Raw genomic sequence first — 17,678 nt, 5'->3', positions numbered from 1 at the left:
ACTTYAACTCCCTATACCTATATACAAGAACAAAGATACATGCAATTCTGCTTTATACTCCTACTAATGATGACTTCACTATCTCTCTGTAAAGCTGTTTCAATTATTATGTGCTAATCTAATATCTTATATCAAGACTCATTGTGCCTAATTTATACTTTCAGCTTTACTACGCTTTTCTATTTGCTTCCCACACCTTTCTGCCTTCTTCTTCTTTTTTTTTTTTCTCTACCTCGTTATGGCAACCTCGTTGTGGATATTCTCTTTTTCTTCTGAACAAACATCACAGACTAAAATTTGTCCTGTTAATTTTGCAGCCTGCCTCTAATGCTGTTTTCTAAAAATCAGTATTAGAACCAGGCATATATTTTAAGTGATGGTCTTTCTAAGTCTTTGTACAAAGGTGAAATAATTTCCTTGCTTCTAACTTAAATTTTAGTTCTTTATGTATCCAGAAATTGTGTTGCTTCTTTGGAGRGAGACCTATGTTGAATGCTCTTAGGAATATTATTATCAGCAATAATTCTAATGTCTTTTTCTGAGTCACCATTTTCTAAGACACTGTCTTAAYTGACACCTACAGAGGTTTTATATTTTAGATATAGTGCTTCATAATGTATCAAAATCCATATTTTTGGAATGTGAGTATTATGTCAGGCAATTCTCAATAATAGCCTGCTTCCTCATTAACTGAACTAATGTGTACATCATGTACATACTTACCAGATTTATGAAACTGTCTAGTCAGCTGATACAAACATTAAATAGCTTTGGACAATTGATTTCAGCAAAATCAGGCCAACAACTGCTTTCARTCTCTTCATGCACAACTATGTTTTGCGACTATTGATAAACCAGATTTTAATCCATCTAATGACTGGACAGCTAACTACATGTCATGCAAGTTGTTTAATCAATACACCATTTGGTACCCGGTCAGGTACCTTGGAATAATCCAACTATAACAGTGTGATTGCTTTTTGTAACCAGATTTGGAACATTGACAAGTTTATTGGGAGAGAAAGGAAYAGAAAATAGTAGACAGTTTAGAAGAAATATTGTCATGAAATGCTTTCAATTAAATTTCTGTATCTTATTGTCTTTCCTTCTTTGCTGATAGAGTACTCAATAAATAGTTGGATTTTTCAGTACATTTGGCTCATTTCATGAAGTATGCCTTGAATGCCTTTTCAATACTAGGGTATTTTCAGTTTTCCAAGATTTGTTAACAGTACACACTACTGGTACAGATAACTTCCCTACTTGTTTCCTGAAGACTGTTGAAGATTCCTAGCTCCAAGTTTCAAGAATCCTGGAAGATACCTTCAAAGTTCCTTGAGAATCTGGGCTGTAAGTTTTTTGTATCTTTAAGAAACTGGGCACAAAAATGTTTCAAATATAAGACTTTTCTGTGGGATGTTAAAAGATTTGTACTACAACAGCTCTTTACAGATCACTTCTTAAAAAGGCTTCAAAATCAATATATTGTTTTAAAAGCTGTTTTCTATTTTTGTCGTGACATTCAGTGTTATACTCGCATTGAATGAGCAACATACACATCTTCTGACCTTATTTTTTTTATCAGCAATTTATGGCAACCTTTGTCTTAACAATAAGAAATCCAAGCTATTAATAGTGCTGACTTTACATACTATTATCTCTGCATCTTAGAACTCAGTAAACAATAAGATGAATAATACCATTGTGGTTTAACACTGCAATTAAYATATTTCTATCCTTGGTCCCTAGAACTCTACTCCATTTATATGTATAAAAGTAATGATTTCAAAATCCTACCTAAAATTCAAGTTTGGTAACAGTATTCTGCACCCCTAAATTTCCAGAGCAGTTTTAATTAATTAGTGTATTCTTTAATTCCTATGCAGAATTGTATAGAAATGTTCTGCACAGTTAAATTGTTGTTCTGTTCCACCTTAGCAGTTCTTGTGTATCGAGGGAGAGACTGCAGTTTTTAAGCCGTGGCCCAGGAAAGCTGCAGTGCCTACTGTGCTTTTGCTTGTTGTACATAAAGATGGAGAGCAATCTGTTCTGTCTCTTAGACAGGGCAAGATTATTCTCCTGAGGCACCATGCCTTCCTGACAGTTCAGTGGGAAGAGGAACCATGTCTAACCTGGTCCAATTTTTGTACTTTTAACAATTTGCATATATTCCGTCTATTTCTACTTATCTCTTTTGTCAACTTAGTCTGTCAGATCTGCTGGCCAGGTGCATATCTGTCTCTGTGCTTTTATAACAATTGACTCGGAAGAAACAATTCTGGAAGCAACATACATGCAAGATACATTAAGTAATTATTTTACTCTAAGAACAGTAGACAAACTGACAGCTATCATACCTGTCTTTCACTGCAACTGACAGACCCACTGTAATTCACGAAAGCTTTGTGTGCTTTGAAAGGTTCACAATCTTGCTAATTTCAGTAAAGACAGCACTACACTCAATATATATTTGCAACAATTTTCCAGTACAGCAGACAATAGGAAAAATCAATTATATCAGCTTTTACCTGTTTTACAAATGCACAATGGATTTCCATCATCTTGTGCCAAGCAGGTTGAGTTGTTTATGCATGGATTGTAAGGTAGGTCACAGGGATTGAACTGCTGATGGCAAAAGTCACCAGTATAAAATGGAGGACAAATGCATACAAACTGCCCCTGGATAACAGACTCGTAACAGGTGGCTCCGTTCAAGCATGGTTCAGAATCACATTCATTTATATCTTCACTGCAGTCAGGCCCTGTCCAGCCTGCTGTACATGTGCATCTGAAAAAGATGAGGAGACATGGTGGAAGAATGAGAATCAATGACTTAGTCCAACTGTGTCCAATTACTTCTATTAAAAGAATTAAAAAATAATACTGCCATTCTGTGTATAGTAAAAGTGCTGTGCATAGTAAAAGTTTYTTAAGCTGCTGAGCAACATCCACAGAAATGATCAAGTGTGGAATGCAAGGTTCTTCAAGCCTGAGAATTGAAGACATTTTCATATGTGTGAAACCTGTACGCGGTGTTTGGGAAGAAATGCAGCAGGTAGCATTTGGCACACCTTTAAGAAAGAAGGTAGAAAGTCAAAAGCACAATAAATGATTGAAGAATCTTCATGATGCCTTTTTTTTTTTTTTTTTTTAACATATACTCTTGTGAAGGGCTGATACTGACAACATAGGTGAAAAACATGAATGCAATGGCCTTCTACGACCAGGTTAGATAGTACCTGAGACCTTCTTATTTTACAAAGTTGCTTGCTACTTTAGGTAACATTTTAATACGGTTTTGAGTATGTTACTTCTTAGTTATGTTTGTCACCTAAACAGGTACACAAAAKCTGTTGGAAACCCTCCTCCTTCGACTAAGCTTAAATCAAATAGATTATAAAGATGGATGTCAGAGACAATTTGAAAACTAATGTTGATTCCAAGGGAGTAAACCATTCATATATAGCCTGATATTTCTAACTTGATAAAAGGAACTCTTCTTGATAAATACTTCATTTAATGGAGACTCAGAATTACATAATTCTATTCTCTAGGGCACAGACACAGTTTGTCACAAAAAAAAAACAAACAAAAAAAAAACAAAAAAAACACATCATCTTAAAACAAACATGGTAAGTGTTTTCCTTGGAAGTTTAAATGTTTTGTATGATTGGTTGTGGGATATATTTTCCATGCCACTTGAAATGATATGCATATTACTAAGGAATTGTATCATTTAAGAAATCCCACATTAGCAATAAGGAGTCCCAATCCAGTTACTGTTTGTTTTTCATGGAAAAAAAAAAAAAAAAAAAAAAAAAAAGCTGTAACTTTGAAAAGGCATTCTTAGGTTACTGTGATAAAATCATATTTCAAGAGTGATTTATTAGTTAGAGTCCTCCAAATATATTTTCAGAAACACGATCAAATAGTTTGCAAATATATTCTGTTAATCTACTTTAAGTGCAAAGATGCTGTTTCATTTTGATACTCATGATATCATCCACTTGGTACACGGAAGCAATACACCCTGATTTAACACTGAATGACAGGTTCTGTTTGCTGTTTATTTAGTACCCGATTTAACTTTCTCCTGAAGGGTTAATCCATAATAGTAGGGTCTTTACTACAAATGATGTGTTTCTAAATCACTGACACTAGAACTGCCTAGAACTGCCTGTCACAATTTCACTGATTRGACATTTTAGATGTTAATTATTTTGTAATTTTCTTTTTTTCCCTAGATATTACTTATAAGATTTTGAATAAATTATTATCAATGAACAACTACAAGCTGATATGTAATACCTTGTCAATGCTCCACATACAGCTTGGAAAGCTCACAAAATGGAGAATCTTTCACTTTGTGGGAGGGTAGGGTTCAGTTCTCAACTGGTCCAACTTTTACAGGTGCAATCGATGTGCAAAGGGGCAAAAATGAAACATGCTCCATTCCATTCTTTTCCCTAATGAGTTTCMTAACAGTCTTTGAGTTATCAAAACTATTTTGGATGGTCCAAGGGAACATTATGTCAGATGGAAATCACTGAAACAAGGCAATTATCTAGAGTACATAAGTAGCCAGTCCTATCCTGGCTCCCTGCCAGCTATCARATCAGAGGCAAAGGTGCAAAGGAGTCAACTAATAACACAGTTTTACTTCATTATCATTTGAATTGCTAGGTGTCCTCCTTAAATGTGCAAAAATGCATCAAGACTTCACTTTGTAGTAATAAGAACTGTGCCATTTTGACAATGTTACAAGGTATTAGAATATTAAGAGTATAGAATACAGAGCAGAAGCTTTTAACTGTGAATTAACAAACTAAAAAACTWTAGCTAATATTCTTATATATTATTTGATAAAAAGTCCAAAACATAGGCATTTTTTTTTAAACAGGACAGTTTCATTCACTGCATGAAAAAATCAGGAAGATTTCTAGGTTCTGCAAAAAGAAGAAAAAGAAATAGGTAGGACATGTTTTAATGAGACCATACAAAGATACAATAGTCATTGTTCAACTTCTTTCTGCTCTTTTTTAATCAAATAACTTAGAAGAAAGGTCTAAGACTACCAGCAAAATATCATTAAGGTTTCATATACCTTTTAAAGAAAATATGCAAATATAGGAAATGTTCTATATTCAGCTTTATGTTTATTCTTGAGTTGTTTAGAAATTATGTATGCTTTTTTGAATTTGTCAATATTTGGTACTCAAATAATATCAAGTTTCATAAAAGCAATCTAAAATGTAAGCTATAGGTTAATGAATGTATAAATAAAAACAATCCTATGAACAAACATTTTAATAAAAAATTCCCCTAGGTATGAATGACTGCTATTGCCTGGAAACTTTTTAGTTATCTGWCAGAATTTAATAAATATTTCTGTAAAATATACAGGAGGAATATATTCAGAATTTCTTTAGAAATTCTGTGAAAGACTGTTTTTTTTTTAAGCCATAATATGCCATATATGTATATCTATACAAAAAAGCTAAAGTACTCTCTSTGTGTGTGTATAAATACATTTTTTGAATATCTGAAAAAAATTATCATCTGCTAAACTCTCATAAAGCTGAAGTAGTAAGGCAGTAAATAGCCTAAGCTCAAGAAAGAGTTAAGACTCTAAATTGGAAAATATTTTATGCATTTGCTCTAACAAACAAATAGAATTACCAYCTTTATCACATATTACTAAGTCATAAATTTAGAAAATATTACAAAGATTTTCTTATAAAAATTTTGGTATTTATGAAAGAGTGACAAAATTTTAAATTAAACCTCAGCCAATCCACAAATAAGGYATATCATACATTTTCAGGCTAATTATGAAAAYAGCTGACTTACTTTTACAATTCTTTTGCTATTAAGCAAAAAGAATCTTCTGCTTTCATCCTTCAATTGCATACTTGTTTGTAATGTTTATGAAGAAAAGCAAGGAGACAATAATCCATTAGAAGCATCAAAAATAGCAGTATTCCACTGCCATGCTCTTTCTGCTCTATAATTTACAATCAGTTGTAATGAAAATTTTGACAAAAAAATARTTAGAAAGTTAATTTTTCTTGAAAATAATTCAATGTATTTTTGAAATGCAATTTTAATAAGGGTTTCTTCTATTGAGCAGCAAAGTAATTTACAGCATCTTCACAAAGAGAAATCATACACTGGCACATGTAGTAAGAAAAAATAGAAGATATAAGCTGATTTTAAAATTCCTAATTTTAATTAATTTGCCTTACTCCATATACTACATGCACGCCCTATTTTAGATAACCGAACTTAAGTATTTTCCTTGATATCACAATATCACGCCATGCATGATTGCTTGCTTTACATTATTCATTCAGATAACAATATATAATACTGATTATTCCTTATCTGTACAAGAACTCCTCCAACTCATATGGATCAGCTTTCATAATCTCTRTTAATTCTCCATACAGCTTTCCATAGCTTTAAGAGTTTTCCATACAGCAGAAGATAATGAAAAATAATCATTATAAATGTTATCCATGGTTTTGGATGTTACTACCCACTTAAACATCGAAGTCCCAGTTAAAAACTGCAACCTGCAGCCAGGAATGGGTATCCAAAAAAACCCTACTATTAAGGTATAAATTGCTGTAATGCTATATGATCASCTAAGTATTGAATTACTGGGTTCTCATCAGTTTAAACATCCTTTTTATTTCTCACATTACAATGGAACATATTGGAACATAATGGAACATAGCCTTATATGCTACCTTATGAGTTTTAAGGAATCAAAATATAAGGAAGATTCTTAGCAATCACAGAATGGTTGAGGTAGGAAGGGATCTCTGGAGACCATCTAGTCCAACATTCCTGTTCAAAAAAGCATCAGCTTGAGCAAGTTGCTCAGGATTATATCTAGTTGGGTTTTGAATATCTCCAAGGATGGAGACTCTACGTCCTCCCTACACAACTTGTTCCAGTGTTTGACACCCTTGGAATAAATAAGTTTTTTACTCTGAACAAAAGTAATTTTCTATATTTCAATTTGTTCCCATTGCTTCTTGTCCTTTCACTGGCTACCACTGACACAAATCTGTCTCCATCTTCTTTACTCYTTCCCATTAGGTATTTATACATGTTCACAAGATCCACCCTGAGTCAAAGTCATCTTTTTGTCACACCATAAGGACTGACAGTCTATTTTGAACTTCAGAATTACTCAGTGACTTTCTGCCAATTGGAAAAACCTACCAGTGTGCTCATTCCAATTCTGCTCAGTTAGAAGCATAGGAAAAATGACAAATCTTGATCAAAGCAATAATGAAACTAATTTTACCTGATCTTAAAACAGATTTCAGAAGGAACTATTTTGCTTTCAGTTGCCTTGCATCGTATAACAGAAGAAATCAGTCTTTTTAGTCCTCTGTATTTTGTGTCAAATTTTCAGAAGACACTGGTCAAAGCACTTGTCTTAGTCACAAACGTAGGTGTTTGTGTAGAACAAATGCTATATGCAAGCACAAAAAAGCCTCTAGCACCACTTTTTCTTARTGGTTTAGTTAAAAGAACTGGGCTCCTGAACTGAACTCTCAGACACACTGTGCCCATCATTCACCTGCCTCTTTGTTTGGTAGGATCTTGAAGAGAAAAGGCAGGACATTCAGTGAAGATTAGGTCAGCCTTATTAGATATACTGTATGCACAATAACCATCCATTCAATAGCAAGGGTTTATATTTTCTTGTGCATTCAATAAAAACTAACACCCTGCAAACCTGCAGTGCTAGGTGATTACTTTATTTTTCTTAAGCTGGAGGCTATTCAATTGTCTAAAGTAGTAAAATGAGAACTCATTTTTGGTAGATGAACGGCTTCGAATTTAGATTACCATTCACCAACACACACTACAAAAATCCAAAGATGTACATTTAGAGTCACCATAGCAGCTTCAGTTATTCCATTTTCTCTCTCTTCTTTCCTTTCACAACCATCTTCTTTTATTCTCTGAAAGTTTAACTCTCTCTGTTCCTCAGAGATCTGATGCATCTTACATATTCCATCAGCTTGCACATGTAAAATCTGTTATGATTTTCTCTGATGTTCTTCTATTGCTTTTTGTTCTCCACTCTCATATGTCACTCCCAGATGTTCTCAAATTCCCACTCTTGTCTCTCCATCTCTCCCTGAATTCCAGTCCAAGTCTCTCTTTACCATTACTTCCGTATTTCTTCTCTATCCTAAAACTCTCCCTTTGTAACTCATTAAATAYGACTCTTGTCCTTCCCAGTCAGAAGCTCCAGGCTCAGTGCTGACTTGGCCACGCAGAGGCTCAGGCCTGGCCTTGRCCTGAGCTGGGCTGTGCTGGTTTAACTGCCTGCACCGGGGCCCAGGGCCTGCTACCTGCCCTGCTCCAGCTCCTGGCCGGGTCCCTCTGGGAAGCGGGTGACAAACCTCTTCTCCCAGCAGACAAACARCAGGGCAAACAACAGCCCTTTGTGGCAGGGAGCTGGGGTGGGGGCAGCTGTCACACTGCAGCTGGCAGTCCCAGGGTGGAAAGTGGGCTGGCATAAGGAAACAGGAAAATAATCCATGTAGGCTCAAGAACCCCCCCCCCCACACACACACACAAACATCACACTCCTCCTGATGAAGACCTGCAGGTGCTGATGACATGTCATGACTCCATTTCCATCCCCATCCCAGTTCCTTCTGAGAAAATCACTGATCTCAGGACCCAGAGGGACAATGGAARGGTGATCCTAAAACCAGAGGAAAGATGTAGGTAATGGTAAATTTGCTTGTGCAACAATTTAAAATGTGTTATTATTGAAGTTTTTCAACACTAGATAATTTTGACTATTAGACTGTTTAAACATTCATTGAACTAACAGTGAATTTTTCTTTCCATATATATTCCCTCCATAAAAGGGCACTTCTGTTCACAAGTATTACTGGGACATGTGTTTTGGCTACTTCCATTAGACAATATGCTTGAGCATATTGCTGAAAAGACTGGAAACGCTGAGTTAGACTGCCTAGCAGTGGTCGAACAGTACCACAGTGTGCACTAAGGAAATTGATATCCAATCTGTATCAAGCACGACTGTAGCAGTGATTTGAAACAGCCTGTCTCCCCTCTGCAAACTTTACTGTGTGTATATGGATCGGTGTGGGGAGAGGGTACAGTACCTGCATGCAGTCCCAGTCGTTTTCAATCAAGAAACTACAGTAGGGGTGTACATGGAGGCACAAGAAGCATCTTTTCATGTATTTTTTCAATACATAGACCCCACCTTCTTAAATCCTCAACAAAAATCAGCATTGCTCGTTCCTTCATTTCCTATACTTTCTCAGAAAATCATCACTCCCTCCTTTTTAAAGCCATATTAAATGCTCATTGGTGCAACCACTTATCTGCACTTTTCACATCAGTAAGGACAAATAGCCTGACAGCCAAAACTCTTTTTTAATGAAAAAGTGTGGAAATAACCATTTTTATACTGCATGTAAAGGAGGCAGAAAGAAGTCCCCCCAGAATCCTCATGAGAGACTCCGGTTTGACAGGGACACTGAGCTGCAGATCACGAATGATAAACATCTGAGATTAAATCTCAACATAATTTTTTAACAGTACAGCATTAGCACCAGGGTGAAAGACATCAAAAAAATGATAGCAATCTATAAGTGAACCTGCTCCAGCAGTATGGAAAAATTAATCATCAAATGATTAATTGAAATTTATGATGAAATTTATATGAAACTAGTTATTTACTCCATTCCAGTTTTTAATTTTTTTTTACATATTCCAACATGGAACATACATATTAATCTTTACAACATCTTTTACACAACAATGGACTAGAATCTTTAGATGATTGAGGCAGTCTTAAAGAAAAAGAATGTCAAAGATTAAAACTGCTATTTCTCTGCTTATTGCTGTAGTTAGAGTGCAGGACCAATTAACTGCTAGAATAAAAATGCTGTGTTACAAACTTGCTCACTCATGGCACTGTTCTGACGTGAGTCAAAAAACTTCTGGATATTGTGAATAACAGAAGACACTTTCTACACCAATGGCTTCTATTTCAACTCCTGARCTGAATCATACAATTCACTGCAGGTGTACTACTTATCTCTAAGGTCCACCTGGCTGTTGTAAAGAGCGTTGGGCACAGTGGAAGTACTTTCATATTTGCTTAAGGGAACATGTCTTGTTGCTTGCATTTGTCCTGACTAACTCATTAAGTTATAACCATTGAGTTAGAAGTAAAGTACATATATTTCATAAATTAGATATATTTCATTGTGGTTTAGAAAAGCTCCACAAGGTTCTTTCTCTTTGCATTCAGCTAACAGATTGATACAATCCTGTGTTGAGACCTAGCTCTTAAGCAAAACCTTCACCATGAATATAATCCTTAGTAAAAAGAATTAAGTGGAAATGTGTATAACCTTGTATACTCAAAATGTCTGTGAAGATACAATCACCATTAATATCTAGTCTCCATGGATTACTATTATCTGAAATTTTTAACACTCAGAGGACTCTATAGCAGCCAAGCTTTTAGAAACAATAATGCCACCTTGGCCACTTTTTATCCAGACAATACACAGGTGCCTAAATGTTGCCCCAGTTAACACTGGCATTTCAGTAGGTCAGATATGTTTCAGTCTGGACTGAAGGACGAGTTTCAGTCTGGATTCAGTGGGACATCCTTCAAGATTACAGTATCATTTTTTATCACCTTTGTTTGTAAATTGAATCATTAATTTGAGCAAACCAAAGAGGGACCAAACTACCTTCTTTATYTTCTCAATTCAGTGCAAGTAAGTGGTATAAAACTACCAATATTGTGGTTAGTCAATAAGGAATCTYAGCTTCTTGGGCTGTCAATCTGGCAGTGCGAAGTTTCATTAGCAATAAAGTAAACAATAGAGTGGTTTGATTTATTATTTCAACAACGAAATTCAGGGCATAAAAAGATTAATTGAAGGAACAGTCAAGAAGTTTATCCATATGAGCTCATTCATTACCCAGTGGTTCTGATTCTCCAATACACTCATGTCTGTCATGACCAAATGACAAATATCTTTGCAAACTGTGTAAATGTATACAGCAAGAAATTAACCCCACAGGAAGAAATATCACCTCTTTCCCCTCAACCATCTCCAAAGGTTAAATCAATAGGTGAGGAGAGAGCAATTCATCTTTCACTGAATAAGCTGATAGGTGAGTATCAATTTAGCAATTAAAAGACATAAAAGAGTCCATCTGCTTTAATCAACTGTTAGAATGATGAGAAGCTGAAATTAAGGAAAATAAAATTGTTATCTTTGTCACACATACATCCAGAATTTCTTAATGTAACAGAGATGTAGATGCTGGCTATAATGGAAAATAGTATTTTTCCATAATGAAAAGTATGGGCTTAGCTTGCAGTATTCAAGCTGAATCTGAAGTGGGTGTACCCAAGAACAGATAAAATAGATGCGGAATGGTACCAGGTGATAACAGCCATGCACAGAAGATCTCATTTTTATGTGCTTGATTGCTTCAAGCTTCAAAGAAGTGCCCATCTTGTAATGCAAAATACATCTAACAGTAGGATGACTAATAATAATGCACGAATTGAAATGGATATTGCTGCCATTATACAACAGAAATGAAATGCATCCATAAAAGAACTCTACAGTAAAGTCTGTAGGAAGTATGTCCTAAGATACCTAACTTGGTTAAACTTGTTAGAACAACTTTCACTCTCCTTCTCTGTACTATATAAGGTATGAAGGTTGTTGAATACAATCCAATTCAATGCAATTCATAAGCTAAATACTTCTATTTGTAAAACAATCTATTATTTATTATGAATATATTACTTTTTAAACTATTTACATAACTTCACTGACTGAATAGCTGTTTGTGTATTATCTCTTAATAATAGCAAAACTTAAACTGACTGAATATAGGGGAGCTAGGATTTGTTACCAGCAGCCATTGGTATCACCTGAAAGAAACCATATATTGCTGATCCTAGTCCTAGGGGCTCAACAGAATTGTCATGTGAACATTATTGATCACTGCAAGTTTTTTAGGCAGTAAGAAATAATCCACGACTCAAATTTTAGCAATTCATGTTATACTGAATGAAAGAAAGTATCAACAACTTCTGCAAAAGACATCTAAGATACCATTTTTATCATCTTAGTCTCACTTTAAACAGTGATACTTGCAGTCAAGTTCCTCAGTTTTGTTGGTTGTGCCTATGCAGCAGGAGGTAAGTCTTCTTTGTACTGCACATCCTGGAAATGTCATGACTCCATGCTAGGATGAGATACAGATGCCAGCAATCTTTATCCTTTGGAGTAAAATCTGGGCATAGAGGAAAGAAGGGGTCTAAAGGCTATAGCTATATATTGAGAAATGTGGCACAAAAGGAGACTATCTGTAGAGCAAAATAGTTGATACAGATTCAACACATCCGCTATATGAGTTTTGGTAGGTTTACTTCAGACTAGTTCTAGTTTTGTCCCATAGGCTGTGTGTTCAGTAGTGGATCACACTGGATGAACTTTGAGTGCTTCCTCTTGTTTAGTTTCATCTAAAAGAACTTCCATTTGCATGCAAAGGATCATTACATATTGCAAATCAACCAGCTCCTGGTAACTAGAATAACTAGTAGATTCACTTCAAAAATGTACTCACAGGCTGAACTAAAACCCGCCCTAGAGTAAGCTACCCCTCACTTAGACAGCTGAGTGATCTGGACCTGCATAAATGTCACAGAGCACACAGGTCAGGCACAGACCTGTCCTTCCCCCATGCAATTTTAAGCATTGAAAGTTTGTATATTAGGAGTTAAATCTCTTTAGAATTCCTACTTTTTCAATGGAGAGAGATAAGTAACCTAAAAGTTCTGATCTCTGATCTCAAATGAGCTAAACTGCTTTCTGGAGAAATCTCTCCATCTCTGTCTTCACTGACAGTAAAGAAAACAGTGCAGGTAGGCACTTAGGAACTTAGTAGGAACTTAGGTACCTCTGTTAGATACATAAAGTTAAATGCAACCTTCAGAATACTGGATCATGGAGATGAGGACCACCACCCAGTTTTTCTTCATATCCATCAAACTATCTGCATATGTATCTCAAGAYGGATTTTGCAGCAAATATGCCAATCCACAAAGCCAGATGAAATTATTTCAGCACAGAAAGTTTAAAATTAAAAGTCACTAGTACAACTTTCACTAGACAGCAGTGTCATAAGAAGGAACGTTTGTTCTGAAAAGAGTACAACCACTGAACATTTCTAATTAAGGAAGATATAATAACAGAAGAAAAATTTGACATCATTACTGTAGGTCAGGTCATTTGGCCTGGTGCTAGAAAACACAGTATTTGGCATTAGAAGCCTTGTTCATGACCATGACCACATAGAAAAGAGTTGGAAAAATCCTTCCCATAAGTGTTACCTTCTGAAACTCCCATTTTAGATTTAGCAGGAATTCATTAGAAATTACAACACCACACATACATATATATATATGTGTATTATATATATGTATATATATGTTCTGGAGTCTCCTTCTCTGGAGATATTCAAAACCYGCCTGGATGAAATCCTGTCTAACATTCTCTAGGTGACCCTGCTTGAGCAGGCTTCCAACCTTACCCATTTTGTGATTCTGTGATTCTGTATTTCACACTTCTGGGATATTTTTTGTACTTGTGATTTATAGTTTTAGTTATTATCCAAGGTGTTAAGAACGACTATGTATAGTGTTCACCTATCGTTCTTACGTATAGTTATATACAACGATTACTTACAGATTAAAAAAAATGACAGAAAATATGAAAAAGTACCAAATCATCACTTAAAAAGTCAGAGAGAGTAAACATATCAAGAACCACAATACAAAACAGTGTCTTATTATCATATGTTGGTAAATGAGAATTGAACATGTACTAAACAAATCATTCTAAGTCACTAAGACTGCTACTCTTTCCATTACCCACGGATAGCAAGCCTTGAGGTCTGGGAGAAAAGGTGTGGACTGACTTACACGCATACTACGCAAAGCTAGGTCTCTGTGATGTGGACTGGCTACTGACATACCAATGGATATGGGTGGACACTGTCGTGTTTTGGGCCTACGTTYCCTTCCTCTGAGAACTATATAATTTACTTTAGACTGAAGTCCAGGACTGAACCAGAGTGTATGCATTATGCATGATCCAAAATCTAGGACTCTGGAAGAAAACAAGGAGAAATTAATAACACATATGCACTCTAAGAGATTCAAATTAAAAAAAAGAAGGAATGTCAGATCTATCAAAGCTTATTGAAACATAAGTAAAAAGATATTTAGAATTCCACAAACTTGTAATTTTGTCTGAAAGGWTCATGAACCTCTGTAGAAATGGAAAGTTCAAGTTTATGTATGTAACAACTGAATTATCCAGAAGAGCAAATTTAATTACAGGCATTATGGGTAAATTCTACTTGTTGGAAATTGCCTAAAATAGAATTCTTCCAGAAAAAAATAATACAGAAAAACAGTAAAAATGCTTAAAAAATACATTATTTGTCTAGAAGAGATTTGTTAAAGGAGAATAAATGTACTATATATAAAATTATTAACAATATTAACAATAACAACATTGAAGTTTAAGTAGAGGAAGAAAARTTTTTAAGTGCAGATAACAAGAATAAACTTTTATAGTTTTACTCATATAGGTAAGTATATATTACAGCTTTAAGAATAAGATGAATATATATTATAGGTAGTGGATATGGAATAAAAGCTTTGGCATTCTATCACCTATCAACTATTTATCCATGCTCTATCTTCTTTTACTGAAAATAAAAGTACTCCAACAGATCTTAAAAATCAAACTGAAAAAATAATCCCTTTTTTTTTTTGTTGTAAACAAGTAAGGCCGACTTGGAATTGAGTCTGGCAAGGGTTGTTAAGGACAATACAAAGGGCTTCTTCAAATACATCAGCAGCAAGAGGAGGACTAGGGAAAATGTGGGCCCGCTCCTGAATGGGGCAGGGGCCCTGGTGACAAGGGATACAGAGAAGGCAGAATTACTGAATGCYTTCTTTGCTTCAGTCTTCACTGCTAAGGGCAGCCCCCAGGAATCCTGCAGCCTGGAGACAAAGGAGAAAGTCTGGAGAAAGGAAGACTTTCCTTTGGTTGAGGAGGAAAGRATTAGAGACCTTCAGGGCAGGCTAGACATCCACAAATCCATGGGCCCTGATGGGATGCACCCACAGGGACTGAGGGAGCTGGTGCATGTTGTTGCCAGGCTGCTCTCCATCGTCTTCGAAAAGTCATGGAGAACTGAAGAGGTGCCTGAGGACTGGAAGAAAGCCAGTGTCACTCCAGTCTTCAAGAAGGGCAAGAAGGAGGACCCAGGAAACTATAGGCTGGTCAGCCTCACCTCCATCCTTGGAAAGGTGATGGAACAGCTCATTCTGGATGTCATCTCCAGGCATATGGAGGAAAAGAAGGTGATCAGGAGTAGCCAGCATGGATTCACCAAGGGGAAATCCTGTTAAACCAATCTGATAGCCTTCCATGATGGAATGACTGCCTGGGTAGATGAGGGGAGAGCAGTGGACGTTGTGTACCTTGACTTCAGCAAGGCTTTTGACACTGTCTCCCATAACATCCTCCTAGAGAAGCTCAGGAAGTGTGGGTTAGACGAGTGGACAGTGAGGTGGATTGAGAACTGGCTGAAAGGTAGAGCTCAGAGGGTTGTCATCAGTGGCATGGAGTCCAGCTGGAGGCCTGTGGCTAGTGGCATCCCCCAGGGCTCAGTCCTGGGTCCCATCCTGTTCAACTTCATCAATGACACGGATGAGGAGACAGAATGCCTCCTCAGCAAGTTAGCTGATGATACTAAATTGAGAGGAGTGGCTGATCCACCCGAGGGCTGTGCTGCCATTCAGACAGGGGGGAATGTGAGGGGGAATTTCTTCCCTGTGAGAGTGACAGAGCACTGGCACAGGTTGCCCAGAGAGGTTGTGGAGTCTCCTTCTCTGGAGATCTTCAAGGCCCACCTGGATGCGACCCTGTCTACCATGCTCTAGGTGACCCTGCTGAGCAGGGAAGTTGGACTAGATGATCTCCAGAGGTCCCTTCCAACCTCACTGATTCTATGATTCTATGAAAGACAACTATGTTATCTAATATACTGGAAGACATAAGGTCATCAGGAAATTGCTTAAAAATATAATACCAATGTTTAAATCTTTTTCAGAACAATATTCAAGCATTTTCAACACTCATCAGTAGTTAATTACACATCAAAGTGCATCTAGTGAATCATTTAGCATATGAACAGCTCTCACAGTGTTAATTTTAACTACCTAAAGTAGGATTTTCAAAGAAACCTGTACAAAATAAAGCATTTGGAAAATGCTTTGTTTGTCATCAGTACTTAGAGGCACACCAGAACATTTAGGAAAAGCATTAAGGAGCAAGGATATCTTCATTCTCAAATCTGTAATCAAAAAGAAAAGAAAAAAGTTTTTGCATAAACTGACCCAATTCTATTAAGTCTGACTTTCAATAATGATTTAAGTTAGTATGTCAAACTGATCTCTTAATCTAACCCTGTGTGGGGATTGTAACTTCCAACAAACAGCTGGGCAACAACATTTCATCTTGCCACAACAAAATTCACCAAAGATAACCTAACATAGCCCTTGCTTAAGTTTACCTGAGAAGAACTTTTAAAGTGAAAAAAAAAGAAAAAGAAAAATTTTATTTTATAGTTGTACCACAATTTCCAAGCATAAAAGTAACAGGAAAAGAGCAAAAGTAAGGATATTAAGTTCAACTCTGTGTTTCACAATGTTCAGTAAGATAGATATACTCTGCTCAAACAGTACAGTCATAAGATGAGACAGAGATTTCCCTACTACAGACTCTGTTACAAGGTAGAATTCTTGTGACCTCCTCACAACTAGCACTTCAAAAATACTTTTTTCCTTAAAAAGATTATTGTCCTGATATAAAACTACAAAATCAACCTACAAAAATGATTCTGAATTGGTCTCCATATGTCAGTTATGTCTTTATCTATCTTTGATATCTACTGTAATATAAACAATCCAACTTTCTACTCAGGCTATCTCACTGAGTTATTTCAATAGAGCAAACCTATGAAAATTTTATGACTGCCCCTTCCAGATACGGAATGAACAAGCCTAAGAGACATACATAACAATACTTACGGATGCTCATGGAGAGAGTGACTTTTATATTTCTGCTGTCCTTTCCTTCCTTGTGATCTTCAAAGACAAAACCTTCCTATTTTCACTGTGATAGATTTTTTTTTCACACATTAGAAGTGGTATTTGGTGGAAGAAAATGTGATAATCACAGATCCTACCTTAGTCTGCTTGATATTGCTGAAGAGTTAGTATTGTTTTAGACAAAATTACTGTGTTATCAGTAATTGTAGTATAAATAAAATTTCCAATAATACCTTCTTTTGATCTAACAGAACAAAATGGCCTAAAATCCAGACAAAATCAAGAAGAGTACTAACCAAAATTATATTACCTGTAAAAACTAGTGGTGGGGAAGACAATGCTCATTTTTTAGTTATGTATCATGTACAATTTACTTATGCTAGAATCACTGTACACAATGTATACATATGTATACGTATTTCATATTGTC

At 35.9% G+C, this 17,678-nt stretch overlaps 1 protein-coding gene across 1 annotated transcript in view; it reads right to left on the bottom strand.

Moving 5' to 3' along the window:
• The window catches only part of LOC146595489 (uncharacterized), a gene marked incomplete at its 3' end in the record, with an annotated part of 408,834 nt that overhangs the window by 51,263 nt on the left and 339,893 nt on the right, over positions 1 to 17,678 (bottom strand). Inside the window, exon 23 of the mRNA XM_085305610.1 lies at positions 2,529 to 2,788. Coding sequence (XP_085161736.1) covers positions 2,529 to 2,788 — 260 coding nt within the window. The remainder of the gene's footprint in view (positions 1 to 2,528; positions 2,789 to 17,678) is intronic.

This window comes from Rhea americana, unplaced genomic scaffold (genome assembly GCF_003343005.1).
Source record: "Rhea americana isolate MKP2758 unplaced genomic scaffold, rheAme1 scaffold_224, whole genome shotgun sequence".
Lineage (NCBI taxonomy): Eukaryota > Metazoa > Chordata > Aves > Rheiformes > Rheidae > Rhea > Rhea americana.
This window is presented reverse-complemented; position numbering and strand designations above follow the sequence as displayed.